Source organism: Euprymna scolopes, chromosome 19 (genome assembly GCF_053919585.1).
Source record: "Euprymna scolopes isolate OS-2025 chromosome 19, ASM5391958v1, whole genome shotgun sequence".
NCBI classification, from domain to species: Eukaryota; Metazoa; Mollusca; class Cephalopoda; order Sepiida; family Sepiolidae; genus Euprymna; species Euprymna scolopes.
The window spans coordinates 138552642-138568773 of record NC_136500.1 but is presented as its reverse complement, the minus strand read 5'-3'; the positions used below and the strand labels follow the sequence as shown (position 1 = coordinate 138568773).

Genomic DNA, 16132 nt, shown 5'->3' with positions numbered 1-16132 from the left:
TGAAGAAGAAAATTGTACATTTTAAACCTCTTATTCCTTTTCTTAAATCCTGTCTGGAAAATAACGTAGCCATCCGTTATATTTCGCCCGGAATTGAATGAGATAGGTAGAAATATATACTAGCAGAAGACTCGGCGTCGCCCGGGTAATATGTGTTGTACATTACTTGTCCTCCTGAAGGTAAAATTATTTCATATACGTGCTGTAAATTACCTATTCTAGGTACAATTATTTCATACGTGTGTAATACCCGTCCTAGGTTAGGTCAAATATTCTTTATCTCGAAATAGCAATGATAGATAGGCATGAAAACTTCCTCTATCCTAAAAATAAAAAAATATGTTCCAAATCCACTTCAATTTTCTCATTGTTTATACGGTCCCGAGCAACGCCGGGTAGCCCTGCTAGTCCGTTATATTTGTTTGCTGTCCTTTTTAGATTTCTTCCGTATTTCTCGCCTCCTCATTAACCATGACAAGCGTAATACAAAACCATCTAATCGTTACTTATTAAGAATAAATTTGGTCCGGACAACACCAGCCTTGATTAACACATCTTTAATTCTTGCTAGTGTGGTCCTTTCCGATACTGAGAAACGTTTTGTCTCTAACGACTTAAATTTTTGTGTTCCTCATAAACACATCATTAACATCGTGGTCCTCACTGAATTTGGAATCTTGTTTTCTCAGCTTAAACATCATGCCTCCCTTCCCCCTGATACTTTTTCAGCTATGAAATTTAATAGTATTTGACATTCTTATAGTAATTCGTCGATTGACTCGAGGAATTTTGCCTGGAAAAAATCCCATTCTTCTACTGTACTTAATTTAAAGAAAAATGAAGATATTTACCTTTCCAGACCTGATGAAGGTGTCGGAGTAGTTATCGTGAACCGTGCTGACCATATTAATAAAAAGTCAAATATTTTAGATGATGCTACTAAATTTCTTAAACTCAGCTCGGTCGACTCCTGTGATAATACTTTGGATATTGAAAGAAAATTACAAAAAGACACTTTTTATTCTCTAAAAACTATCTCTCTAAAGAGATATATCAGAAAATACGACCCACTGGATCTCTATGACCTCGATTTTATGGTTTCCTGAAGATTCACAAAGATAATGTTCCCTGTAGACCTATTTCATATATGGTTGGGTCCGCTCAGCATGTCCTCGCCCAACGTCTCACTGAGTTATTTTTACCTGTCCATTCATTTTATTCCACTTACTGTGTCGCTAATTCCTTTAGCTTTTCCAAAATTATTAGAGGAACTATCCTTAATCAAAATTATTCTTTCTTTTGAGCATTTGATATTTCCATTTTATTTACCATCGTTTCTCATAATTAGACTATTGTTATCTGTTGCAACGCACTTTATCACAGTGAACTTACTCCTCATATCATACACGACAAGATACACGCATAAATGACCAGAGGTTACATCGAGCAAAACACCCCTGATGAAGATGAAGAAAGACGTATCGAGTGAACAGGAACTTACTTTACTGTCATACTATACTGTAATACTATTTAATATACTAATGAAATTTTCGAAATACTGTTCTCATCTTGAGTGTCATTCTCAATGTATTTTTCTCGATGTAACCTCTGGTCATTTATGCGTGTATCTTGTCGGTCTCGAGAATCTTTCTATTGAACTCGGGAATCTTAACAGAATTGTCTAAATTACTCTATCTTATAGAATTACATCAACATTTACAATAAAAAGATTATATTCGCTACAACGGCAGGGTTTCTCTATATGAGTAGTGTTTGATAAAAATATTTCTTTAATATCTGTTGTTAAACGTTATATAATACAATTAATTTAAAACTATTTCTTTACTTGGAAAAATCAATTGTAAAAATGATATTCTCCTAAAGGTTGAAGGTTCAATTCTCAGTGGGGGCGACCGAAAAACACAATTGCGAATTATCCTGTTATGGCTAAAGAAACGGGAGCAAACTACCCCCATGAAGTAAATTAAGGGGTTCGTCCTCAAATTCCTGCAGATTCTCGAGTTCGCAAAGATACACCTGAAGAAGGTCGGAGGTTATATCGACTAAAATGTTGTGAAAATGACACTCAAGATGAGAACAGTAGTCCGAAGAATCCAAATAATACGAATTTTACTTTTACTTTTAATGCATCCAAAACCAAGCTTCTATCTTTACATCATCAACGCTCTAATCCAGATCTGACTTCGATGTAAACTTTTTTTTTTACTAAATCTCTAAGCATAGGTAGAAAATTAGAGGAATAAACTTTCATCAAAGGATGAAGCTTATCAACCAATACATCTCGTATAAATGAACACTCGCTCTCTGACATATTTAATTAGGTTAATTAAATTAAATTACTTTTTTAACTAATAATTTATTTTACTGGTAATATATTTTGCTTAACAATTATTATTAAATCTATAATCACCAATGGAACCCATCATTTATAAATTATTGATAACATTATTTTTATTCACAACACAAGTAGAATTAGAAAAATAAATTCTCATCAAGTAATTAATCTATCAACCGATATATTTCGTAAAATATTGTTAATATCAGTTTATAATAATGACAAACGTTTCATATGACTTTTCGTTATCGTTTCTATAATTTATTATGTAATTGTATAAAACTTGTGTATTGTTATTTAGTTAATTGGAATTCATTATTGAAATGAGTAACTTGTATTGTTCATTTATTTAGTTACTAGCATGGGTGCCCAGCGTTGCCCAGCGTTGCCCAGGTGTTTGAAGGTGTATGCTGAGCAAAAAAAAAAACCCCCAAAAAACAAAACAAAAACAACAACAACAACAACAACAAAACAAAATAAATGGTCAATTTTTTTAAACTATGACCCCTTAATATTTATTGTTTTGGGCTCAAATCAAGTTATTAAGTTAGCCCATGTCCAAGGAACCTATATATAAAATTTCAAGTGTTTAGGCCCAAAATTATCGGAGGAGTTTGGTAGAGTTGTCACAGGTCAAATCGTTGTAGCTTTGACCCCTTAACAGCCAAATTTCTGGGCAAAAACCAATCACATAGATTTTTCCAAATCTCAGTACACTGTATATCAAATTTCGAGTCTGTAGATTGAAAATTGACAGAGTTATTGCAAAGGAAAATGTATACAGACAGACACACAGAAAGACACACATACACACAGACACGTTCACTTTTATAGATATATAGATAGATTACGGGCTATTATCCTCATCTTTAAGTTGTTGTTAACGTCGTGAAACAAGTTATTGCGTAGGGAATGTACACACACAGACACACAGGCAGACACACAGACAGACACACACACACACAGAAACACAGCCACGTTCACTTTTATAGATATACTAGGATGGGTTCCCGGTGTTGCCCGGGTATTTGGAGATGTATGTTGAAAAAAAGCGGTCGATTTTTTTAACTTTGACCCCTATTATGACCCCTTGGAATTTATTGTTTTGGGCTCAAATCAAGTTAGTAACTTAGACCCATGTCCAAAGAACTTATATATAAAATTTGAAGTGTTTAGACCCAAAATTGTCGGAGGAGCTTGGTAGAATTCTCAAAGGTCAAATCATTAAACTTTGACCCCTTAATCGCTAAATGTCTGTTCAAAAACCGATCACATCGATTTTCCCAAATCTCAGTACACTGTATATCAAATTTCGAGTATATAGACTAAAAATTGACAAAGTTATTGCGTAGGGAAATGTATACAGACAGACACACAGAAAGACACACAGACACACAGACACGTTCACTTTTATAGATATATAGATAGATCACGGACTATTATCCTCATCTTTAAGTTGTTGTTAACGTCGTGAAACAACAGCTTAAAGATGAGGACAATAGTTCGTCATAATTAAATGAATAAATAATTGTGTATTGTTATTCATAAAAAACAATGAATTAAAGTTAGTTAATCAAAGTGACATCACTTACCACGTTGACAATATTTTCCGATATATCCTGGTTTACAAACGCATTTCCACTTCCAACCGTTTTCTACACAGCTTCCTCCATTTTGACACGCATTAAAGACGCACGAATCTAGACGAAATAAAATAAGTGTAAGTACAGTTTCAGCATCATTACATACGCATTGTAGAAATCTATCAATACACACTTGTTTAAATAAGTGTTTTTAATTCAAAATCTACATTCGTTTTTCATAAATAATGTCCGTTAAACTATTAAAATGGTTAAAACGTGTTACTTGTAAGCGATATCCGGCATTGTTCACCAAGGGTTGTTCGTAGCAGTCAGACATATGTCAAGTTCTGGAATATTGTGCCCAAGCGTTGCATTCACTTTGATAAGGCGTTAGTTTATTAGTAATCGACTAAGGTGCCCTCCCCTCCCGTGACTGTAGACAGATTTGCTGTGGCGTGTTTGCATGCCAGGCTCCAATTTACTTAGTGCAGTTGTTTGCAAACCGAATCAGAAAAATTACCGTAAAAAATATAGTGGTTCCCATATCCAATGCGATTGATATGGAAGTAGCTCAGCTCGAGTGGGTTCATACCAGTTAGTTTTATTTCTGTCGTACTAATGTATGGTCCGTTCAGTGCTAAGAATTCACCCTTCCAGGATTTACATTCTCTTTGAGAACGCAGACGGAGCTGCTATGGCATTTTTGTAGGCTTGAGTGCACTTCACGTAGTGCGCTGGTTTTTCAAACCTAACCAGGTAACCTAAGAAAAAGTATATAGGTTCCTATACCAAGTGCCATTTATATGGAAATAAGCGGATTAAACAACCGTTTATTGGAGCAATAGCCATCAAGTTTTATAGTGACGAAAATTTGTTTTGAAATATGGATCAAACTGGGCGTAAAATACGCTTAAATATGATATTTTAATTTGTCCAGATTTCGTATATATCTTATTACAGAGTCACGATTTCAAAAGTAAAAAAAATATATATTTGCGTGCCATCAGCTAGAATCGAAACCGAAAGCAAACCTGTAACATTAAAAGCTGGTGATGTTTTTTTTGAACTCTTAAAAACTATTTTAACCGGCTAAAGAGCCATAAAAGAACGTTCGTACAAAAAATCCAATCCTTTGAGGCTCCTGGCACCGCTCTGCGACTTTTAGTTTCGGAGGAGATAGAGTTTGAAAATATGGAGACAGACAGAGAGACAGACAGACAGACATAGTGCCGTTTAATATATAAGATGAGCATATTTTACAAATACCTGTTGGAATACATCTTCCTTTAAACAATTTGAATCCGTTTTTACAAACACAGACAAATCCTCCGTTTTGAAGTAAGCATCTTCCATTAGGATTGCAGGGAAACAAATCTTGAACGTCGATTATACCGCCAGGTTTGCAAACAATTTTCTGTTTGCATCCTTCGTTTATGAATTCTTCAAAAACCTATTATAGAATAACAAAATCATCACAAAATTGAATTAAACATTAATAGAAATTAAAACAAACAATAACCAGAAAATATTAATAGATTTACTGATAATCAAAGTACTTTAAATATTATTTACAAAATTACAAACACATCTAATAATTGAATTCAAACTATCATGGATATAAAAATATTTTAATGAATAATATTAAATATACTTTTAGTATTAGCAATAAAATAAGCAACGAAGTCTCGGAATTTAGTTATAGTGATTATGATCTGAAATGGAAATAATAATAATAAAAACACATATTAATTTAATTAATTATCTTGAACAGATATAAAAATAAATAATGATAAGAATAATTGTTAGCATAAAACATGAATATTAGCATAACATTCATTATTATAGATAGTATTAGTTAATATACCTACAATTTGCCTGCGTTTGTATTCGTTCCTTACAGACATAAAACGGCTGAACTGATTTTTTAAAAATTTTACAGAACTTTAATGCATATGACTGGGAGTGATTTTCTCTCAGAAACTCCCCGATAATTAAAGATAATCGATAATCGGAACCGTTATTTTAACTTATCTATCATTGATAAATCCATTTTCTTCTATATCGTTGCTTAGCAACTGATAGAACAACGGGCCGTGAACATTCTACTGTTGTGTAAGTTGTTAGCGTGTTTTTTTTTTGCATGACGTGGTCCGTAGGTTCAAACTCCGCACGTAAATTTCTTAATTTTGTTTTCATTAACTGCAAAGATTTTTTATAAAACTTGAAAATTTACTTGTTTTTTTTTGCATGACGTGGTCCGTAGGTTCAAACTCCGCACGTAAATTTCTTAATTTTGTTTTCATTAACTGCAAAGAATTTTATAAAACTTGAAAATTTACGTGTTTTTTTTTTTTGCATGACGTGGTCTGTAGGTTCAAACTCCACGCGTAACTAACGTTTTTTCTCGTTAACTTGAAAGAAGTTTACATAAAATAATTTTATAAAAGAAACAGTATGTTCTCTAGAGTGCAATGTAGAATAACATTTATCTTGGACTAAGTTACTGTATGGAGGCATGTGAAGCTTCGTCCCAGGCGATTTCACGGATTTCGATGACAATAAAAATATAAGAGTGTAAAATATTCGTTGATCATCGTTCAATCACGGATCGGATCTCCCTGCTCAGTTGAAACAGATTTGAATTTAAAAGGTAAATAAAAATTCTTATTATTTCTATCTCTACTATTCTTATTATCAAATATTATTTCGCGCATAAAAATCACACCCATGAACATGCATGTTTCTAGCTTTCATCATCAGCATGAGCTAGAATCAAATTGATGACACCAACATCCGCAGCCTGGTGTTCTACCAAATGAGCTACGATAATTCACCATTTGAATGGTATGGTTTTTAAAATTGCTTTTAAGTTTAAGATCTGTTCTTGGCGGTTTGGTAGAAATATTGACAATTTCGCAACGCTGTTATTTTTTCCGCTACCTTAGCGTTTTTTTTTAAAGAATATTAGCGGTTTTTTTAAAGAATATTAGCGGGTTTTTTAAAAGAATATTAGCGTTTTTTTTAAAGAATATTAGCGTTTTTTTTTTTTTTAAAGAATCTTAGCGTTTTTTTTTTTGAGCTATAAGGTCTTTTATATATATATTAGTGATGGGACGATCACAATATTTTTCCAGATTCCGATACAATTACCCATTCTGTATTAAATTCCCGATTCCGATACACTTACGGATTTTGATACCGATTTCTTACAAATTTCCAAATATTTAACAATAGATTTGTTATTTTCCCCCAGTTACTGCAAAAAAAAACCCAATGTCAAACGGGCAGATATTTTCATAAACGTAAAAATATATTTGTGGGGATTTTCACTCGATTTCAGTTTTACTGGTAGATTAAAATCAATAAGTACGTAGAATATATATATATATATATATAATTATTTTTTACTATGATAATTAAATACCTACAGACACTAGCGTTTCATCCTTTCGGGAATCTTCAGTGCAGGGTGTCACGATTAACACCAGTCGAACGATTTGAACCCCGCAACACGAGACATCTCTGGCTCGATTAGCGGAGACCTAATCCACTCGGCTACCATTAAGCGCGTGAAATAACGTTGAATTTAAAAATCTTAATTTTAAATGTTCATTTACGTCAGTCAGACAGTGATCTAATCGTTATACGATGATCTATGCATAAGAGCTTAATTGACCAACTTTAATTCAACTGAAAGTGCTCAACGATAAGAAACGAATTTCTTAAAGGAGCTGTCGTAATTATTTTTTGCTATAATAATTAAATACTTACAGACACTAGCGTTCCATCCTTTCGGGAATCTTCAGTGCAGGGAGTCACGATTAATACCAGTCGAACGATTTGAAGCCCGCAACACGAGACACACACACACACACACACACACACACACACACACACACACACACACACACACACACACACACACACACACACACATATATATATATTAAATTGTAATTCAATGAATTTCAAAAAACTCTCATTGAAATGAAATGAAGTGGTTGAGTTTTATATCGAAGAATTTTTATTATTCTAAGCAAGACAAAGAATGCTTTAGAAAATTAATCTCCTTAACCTATAGGGTTCCGATGTCTACGATCTCATCAGAGGAGGGAAAATATTAGCAAATACTTATAAAGGTATGCACCCTATTTGATAAAGTAAGTGAGACATGGAAAGTCAAAGTCAAAATTATAAATTTATCAGAAGTCCTGTAGCAGGAGGATTTGCAGACAAAGGATATGAATGTTTTTTTTTAGATCCAACTTCCTTGGTAAAATCCATGTTATGCGTTCTTTACATCCGTTTGGTAATAAGGTCCAAGTTATATATTGGTTAATCCGCATAGCTGTGTAGATATCCGAATCGGGCAAGTGCTTGTATAAATTTGTTTGTGGGTCCAGCGATAATAATTCCAAGTCTGGTGGAATTCTTTTCATTAGAAGTCTATATTATTTTTAGCGGGGCGAGGTGTTAATATTAGCGAGAGTAGGTAGTGGTGAGTGGTAGGAAGTGGGGTGAAACATATGTGCATATTCATCCCTATATACACATGAACACATATATACAAACACACACATACACACAATATACATATATACATATACATACATACACACATACACATACACACACATATATATACATACATATACACACATAAACATACATTCATATATATAAAGAGATATCTCTTGAAATAGAATTGAAAGAATCATAAAGTTTGACCGGTCGCTTAATTGAGGTCAGGTCGTGTACTAGATATAGAGACTTGGTTCGGGAATGAAAGAGGGGGAACAAGAAGAATATAGAGATAAGAATAAAATAAAAATAAAAAGATGGGCCAAATACGTAAATGGAATAATTCGTTTTTTCCAGATTTTTCCTAGTTTAATCTCTAATCTCTTTGTCAGTTTAAATCGTATTTGTTCCGTCAACTCAAGTTATATATACTGTCCATGAGGTGCTAATTATTATTGATTTTATACGTATCTATATTTCCCTTAGAAAGGAGGATTGACATAAGGTTTAGAATATACTAATGTTTATGAGCTAATTGTGAAACAAATTCTAAGATTATTAATGGAACGTTTTATCTTTATTTTATGATACTTACGGTAATAGTTCAATGCTTAATAAGCTAAAACAAATGTAATAGAGTAATGATAATACCTTACTGAAAAACCTTTAAAATCAGTAATATCCATAACATTATGCTATTTAATAATATTTAACTGGGGAAATTTTCTACAACTGCATTCAAATACACACAAAGTTACCTATAAATACATGAATATATATATATATATATATATATATATATATATATATATATATATATATATATATACATGCACATACGCACGTACACATGCATGCACGAATACAATATATATTTTTACATACACTCAACCATACAGGTTATACACAAAATGGGGGTGGGGAAAATTATTGACAGTAGTTTCAGCCAAATGGGTGTTTCTCGTAAAAGATTGGCGAGGGGGAAGGCGAGGGATTGGAGCTCAGACGAGCACCTGTCATGGAAATAACGATAAAACAAAGACAGGCTCGCAACGTCTCTACTGTGGGAGAGAGGTTGCAGGTAAGAGAATAGGGCATCTTCCACTAAACCACGAAGTCTATTGTGTACTCTGTCAAGGCAGGATAGGCTGTTTTTAGCAGCTCCTACCCAGATGTGGCAGCAGTACTCCATCCTTGGACGTACTTGGCTTTTATACAAATAGTGATTTGCATCAGTAGTGAGATATCTTCTGGAGCGGTAGAAGGATCCCACCATTTTTCCAGCGTCCCTAGCAACAGATTTGATGTACGTGTTCCATTTCAGATCACGAGTAAAGGTCAAACCCAGAAGCTTGTCAAAACATGGAGCCTCCTCAAGACGATAGACATCTATTTCAATTGATGCCAGATGGGGATCAGAGAGTTGATGATGTAAAGATAGAAGCTTGGTTTTGGATGCATTAAAAGTGACCAGCCACCTCTTCCCCCATTGTACCACGCGTTCAAGATCAGAGGAGAGAGAATCAGAGAAAACTTTGTCATTTACGGCCTTTGATGTGTTGCCATAGATGGTCGTGTCATCAGCATAGATGTCAACGAATGGTTTAAGTATGTGTTTTGGGAGATCATTGATGTAGATCAGGAAGAAAGTTGGGCCGAAGATGGATTAATACATAGCATTAATACTGTGGGCCTCTGATTTCTGCCCATCAACCACTACTCTTATGAACTTATCAAAGAGAAATGATTTAATGATTGAGAAAACATTTCCAGCAATACCGTAGCTGGAAAGTAGGCCCTTATGCCATACCTTATCGAATGCCTTCGATATGTCAAGAGCAATCGCCCTGGAAAGGAAACCTTTGTCAAGAGATTCACTAATCCTATGTGATATAACCGTTAGCACATCTGGTGTAGATCTTGCAGAGGGGAAACTATATTGCATGCCACTAAGAAGGTTCTTTCTGATGAGGTGGTTGACTACTTCTTTAATTAATATGGATTCCAACAACTTATTCATGACACACAAGAGACTTATTGATCTGTACTGAGAGGGAGATGACTTTTCACCTGAATTCTTAAATACAGGGCATACTGATGAGGTTTTCCAGGGTGTTGGAATGCACTTCTTCTTAAGGCAACGCTTAAACAGTTTGGGAAGTATGTGGGAAAGTTCTGGTTGGAGCTTTTTTAGCACTTTAACTGGAATGCCGTCAGGGCAAGTTGCCTTACTGGAATCGAGGTTCTTGGTTAGCTTGGCGACCTCACGCACAGATATTTGTATGTTGCATTACGTGTTGTCTGTTATAGGAGGAAATACAGGGAGTTGATCGTCATTGTCGCATAGGGTAGAATTAGCTGCAAAGTTCTTGGCAAATAGTCTGGCCTTGTCTAATACTGACGAGATGACCTCAGGTCCATTGATGATAGTTGGGATAGAACGCACGCTTCTCTTCAAGATCATGTTTGCTGTTTGCCAGAACTTGTGGGAACCAAGCCGCTGCTCAGCTACTTTGGATTTAACAAACTGAACATATAGCTCTCTTGCATTTTTTATTACTCTTTTACAGTGGTTGCTGGCAGTCCTGAAAGCAGCTTTAGTCTCAGTACATCTATTACATTGGTAGTTATGGAAAAGGTGATTTCTGTGCGCGATAGCAGCAACATATTCAGGGGAGAACCATGGCTGGCTGTTAGGTTTTTGTTGGAATTTTTTGGATGGTATGAATCGGTCTATGCCTACAATTAACCATTCGTTCAGGTCTGATACTATAGAGGACACACCCTTTTTAAACATGGAATGCAGAGGTAAGTCAGATACGAACCTACGGAAGCTATCCCAGTCAGCCATGGAGTATCGATATACAATACGGTGGAGAGGTACGTCTGAATTATTACATTTCATTTTTATCAACTGATACAACGGAGTGGTCAGAGGATCCCAGAGGAGGTAGATCGGAACATGAACACAGCTCAGGGGAAGTTGTGAGGAAAAGGTCTAGAAGGCTTGCATATTGACCGGGTGTATCGGGCACACGGGTGGGTTCGTGAACAATCTGAGTGAGGTCATAGGCAATGGCAAAATCATGACAAAGCCTCCCCTCGTCATCGGTTTTATTTGAGTGGGTCAACCATTCCACATTATAAACATTGAAGGATGAGCAGACAGGATGTGGTCAATTTTCTCAGATATGCCCTTAAAGATAGTAACCACACTGTTGTGGGGGGCGACAGAGGGCAAATATAAATGCAGTGGTGTAAGCTAGTGCAACCCGGAAGCACATATAAGGTAAATTAGAGTCTTCTCTGGAGATATCCCTACCACATGGAAAGCCATCTTTGATGTAGGCACATATTTCATGCCTATGGTGATCTTGGGGGTCAGATTTAGATGTTAAGTTGGAGTATCCTTTAATTATGAATTCGTCTAGAGAAGTGGTTGGCCCTATGCCAGTTTCACTTAGAAATATATATAGATAAGTGAAAGTGTCTGTCTATCTGTCTGTCTGTGTACATTTCTCTACAAAATAAGCCTGCCAATTTTCAGTCTACAGGCTCGAAATTTGATATACCGTGTATTGAGAGTTGGGAAAATCTGGTCTGGCAGGAACTGAGCTGGTTGCTGTAATGGCCGATCGAGAACTCTTGCTATCGGAATTTGTTCACGTTTCACCTGCGCCTATTGGCATCGGATGGAACAACAACACCACCACCACCACCACCAAGAAGAAGAAGAAGAAGAAGAAGAAGAAGAAGAAGAAGAAGAAGAAGAAGAAGAAGCATAAAAATGTTTCCAAAATAACTGGATTCGACATTAAACAACCCGAAAAGGGTTGATATGCCATAAAATAACCAAACCAAACCAATCCAAACCAAGTTCGAAAAGATGCACTTGTAGAAGGTCGGAGGTTACATCGACCGAAACGTTGTGAAAATGGCACTGACGATGAGAACAGTAGTCCAATGGCTCAAAATAATATGGATTGCTTAGGCTAATTTTCAGTAGTCTTAATGTACTTTATTTAGAATGAAAAAAAAAATTAAACCTTTTAAAGACAAATAAAAATAAAATATGAATGAAAAGCGAAACTGAGCGCTGTCAACGGAAACGAAAACTGAAAAACTGAAAAAAAAGACGATATTTTCAAATGGAAATGTATTGATAGAAATACTCACTTCCATATATCGTTCTTCCTTGTAGAAACAACCACATTTTGATTTCGGGACACAATTTTTTCCACTTAGTACATATCCTTTCCGACAGACACAGCCATCAATAAGTCCGTCACATTCCGGTTCAGGATCCAAACAAGATGGTTGACAAATCGGCGTAGCGATCTTATATATCTGTCTTGGGGGACATTTCTTTTCTGAAAGACATTAACAGAGGAAACATTTAAGATTCTCAAAATTAAAATAGATATAACCAAATACTAAATTTTTAATAAAGCTAAAAATGACAAGAAACTTTAAAAAAAATGTCTAATTGGGAAGTCATCAGAGATCACATTAGAAATATCCCATGGAAAAAATATATTTTCTCTTCCTGTTAAGCCGTTTACAAATGATGCAACTGAACAGAGACAAGCGTGCATTGAATCTCGTGTTCCGACATTTGTAACGTAACACGCGTTTAAACAGGCATTAACATGTAGACATCCGGGACCCGACACGTTGTAGCAGAGTACGTCGCTAAGGACAATGTAAAAGTAATAACTCGACTCGTTTTTTTTCCGTTGTAACATTTATTTCCGGCTACTTTCCCGAATATAACATGATCGTGTTCCTTCTCTCTGACCGCTGTCCTCTCGAATGTCATCGTAGGTCTCTAACGTGATCCCTTTTGTAACGTGCCCTCTCCCCGGTTTTATAGTCTTTTTTCTTTTTCCGTACCGTAATGTAATTTCGTATAATGTTCGGTATTTACATATCGCCGCCATATGCGCGTCCGTGGTCTGTTACACATAGGAGTTCAATAGCAATCCTATATTCTCCTTAATGGTTTATTTTATCATTTGCAGCAACCATTGCCGAAAAGCAGCAGGCATTCTGAAGATTCAACCGCCATAAACCAAATACAAATAGAAATAAACGTTATAGATGTTAGAAATTATTGTAAGATTAAAATAGCCACAGCTAAAAAGAAGGCATACGGAAATAACGAGAAAATGATTAGAGACGCAGAAAATAGGAACTCGCGATTTCTGAAAAATTTATAATAGTATAGTAACTAGGTTTACGCGGAAACTGAGACGGCTGTATTTCTTCCCTGGCGACTAATTTCCAACTTCAACTTGAACCCCCATAAACATCTCCCCTTGTTATAAGATTAAAATAACCGCAGCAAAGAGAAAGCATACCGAAATATCGAGAAAACGCATAAAATCGCAGAAAATAGAAACCCGCGATTTCTGGAAAATATATAATAATATAGTAAATAAAGGATGATAAATAAATAATTCCTCTACTATTCAACTATCATAAGGCCGTCTGCACAGCAACCGAGAAAGCTGAATTATTTGCTTGGAGTAAACACCCCATCCTAAATTTTCCATTTGCAGACAGGTCGCAGTTGACGGTCTAGAAATCACCCCTTCTCATTTCCTTAATATAATAATAATAATAATAATAATAATAATAATAATAATAATAAAAGGCACCTCCAAATCTTGTGAGCCTAATCTGATCTCATTCCGGCTATACTAATAAAAATATGCCTTGCCGAGCTATCTGTAATCGCTAAACTCTACAATAAATTCCGTGCTGAATCTCGTTTTCATGATGAATGAAAAAATCGCCTTTACGGTAATAATATACATGAATTTTATTGAAAAAAACTGAACCGCTAAATCATCGCCTGATTAATCTTCTCCCTCTGTAAAATGTTTTTTTTCTACAAATAGGTCACCAGTTATCAAGGCGCTGAGGCCACTCGAGAATAAAGTTTAATGAGTGTAAGGTAGTAAATGGGACAATATCGTAGTAATCGTTAGAAGTGTAAATTTGGTAAATTAGATTACTTAAGGGAAACGGATCATCAAGAACTTGTTTACGTTCGACTTGAAGACGTTCATATTGTAGCCAGCTGAAAAGAAGGCAAACGGAAGACAGTTCCATAGACGTGCAGTTTTAAGAAAGAAACTTTTTTCATGGAATCTATGTTTAGGTTAAGGCATAGATAAAGAGTGGGTTGATAGTGGTTTCAGCCAGACAAGTGGTATTGGTGAAAGTTTGGAAAGGGGGACCCTAGATTGGAGCTGAGACGAGCACTTCCCATGAAAATAGCGATACAGCAGAGAGAGGCTCATAACGCCTCTTCTGTGAGAAAAGGGTTGCAGAAGTCTACGAAGTCTATTTTGAATTCTGTAAAAGCAGGATAAGTGCATTTAGCAGCTTCTGCCCAGATGTGGCAACAGTACTCGATTATTGGACGTACTTGGCTCTTATACAGGTAGAAAATTACATCAGCAGTGAGATATCTACTGAAGCGGTTGAGTGATCCAACCATTTTCTCAGCGACCTTGGCAACGGATTTGAGGTATGTGTTTCATTTCAGATCAGGAGAGGTAGAAAATTTCCATTCAAATCAAGTCGGGAATGACTCGCGGAAAACAGCTGAGTTGCTACAAGAATAACATGCGTAAACTTTGCCAACTTAAGTCTGGTAAGCAGAAATTAAAAAAAAAAAAACAACAATTTTTTAAAAAGTTAGTAATAATTTATTTACATAATTGTCTATCTTTTACATTTGCCTCCCCCTCACACCTCTACTCCCCTAAAGAAAACTACTCTTAAAATGTATTATTGGAATTTATTGTTGTCAATTTGCGGTTTGTGATTCGCGTTGTATTTTTCTCAAAATAAACGCATTCTCCAATTTTGAATCAAATGTGTTCTTTTGCAAAAAACAAAACAAACAAACAAACAAACAAAAAAACAACAACAAAAAATAACAAACAAAAAACGAAACAAACAAAAAATATCGACGCTACTCTTTTTAGTAGACTTTCAAATACTTATATTAATAAAGCGCCACTTAGCGTCGAATATATTTGCAAAGGGGTAGAAAATTTCCATTCACATAAAGTCTTAAATGACTCGAGGAAAAACAGCCGAGTTTCCCCAGTAATTATATACGTAAACTTTGCCAACGGAGTTCTTTCTTTATTTTAATTAGTGAGAGGTGAACCTATCGGCATACCTTCTCCTCAACGTGCCAATTGAACTTATATTAAAATATTTGATTCATTAATCAATGAAGCGCTAGTTCACCACCTCGTAAAAGTTAATTTTCTCTCTGGCCGACAGTATGAATTTTGGTAATCCTGTTCTACTGGGAATATTTTACTTTTCATCTTTGAGGGCATGCACTATTCCCCAGATAAGGCAGGGAAGCGAGGACAATAGTCTTTGACATATCCAAATCCTTTGAGAAAGTCTGACGCAAAGAGTTTCTATGCAACTTAAATCATACGTTATTGCTGGACAAACTACTAAATACTAAATATAATTAAATCTTTCTCAGACAGGAGGAACATTTAGGATGTGCTTGATAAACATGCATCCAAACAACATAATATTAATGTGGGAGTGCCTTAGAGGTCCATCCTGGGACATTTATTGTTCCTTCTATTCATAAACGACTTATCGAGCAAAATTATATCTGTGATGA

General features: G+C 35.3%; 1 protein-coding gene across 1 annotated transcript in view; it reads right to left on the bottom strand.

The window, feature by feature from the left end:
• Positions 1-16132, bottom strand: part of LOC145240375 (zonadhesin-like) — a 175170-nt gene that overhangs the window by 29206 nt on the left and 129832 nt on the right. Inside the window, exons 28-30 of the mRNA XM_080103956.1 lie at positions 12637-12830; positions 5206-5389; positions 3949-4056 (exon numbers count right to left, since the gene is read on the bottom strand). Coding sequence (XP_079960082.1) covers positions 3949-4056; positions 5206-5389; positions 12637-12830 — 486 coding nt within the window. The remainder of the gene's footprint in view (positions 1-3948; positions 4057-5205; positions 5390-12636; positions 12831-16132) is intronic.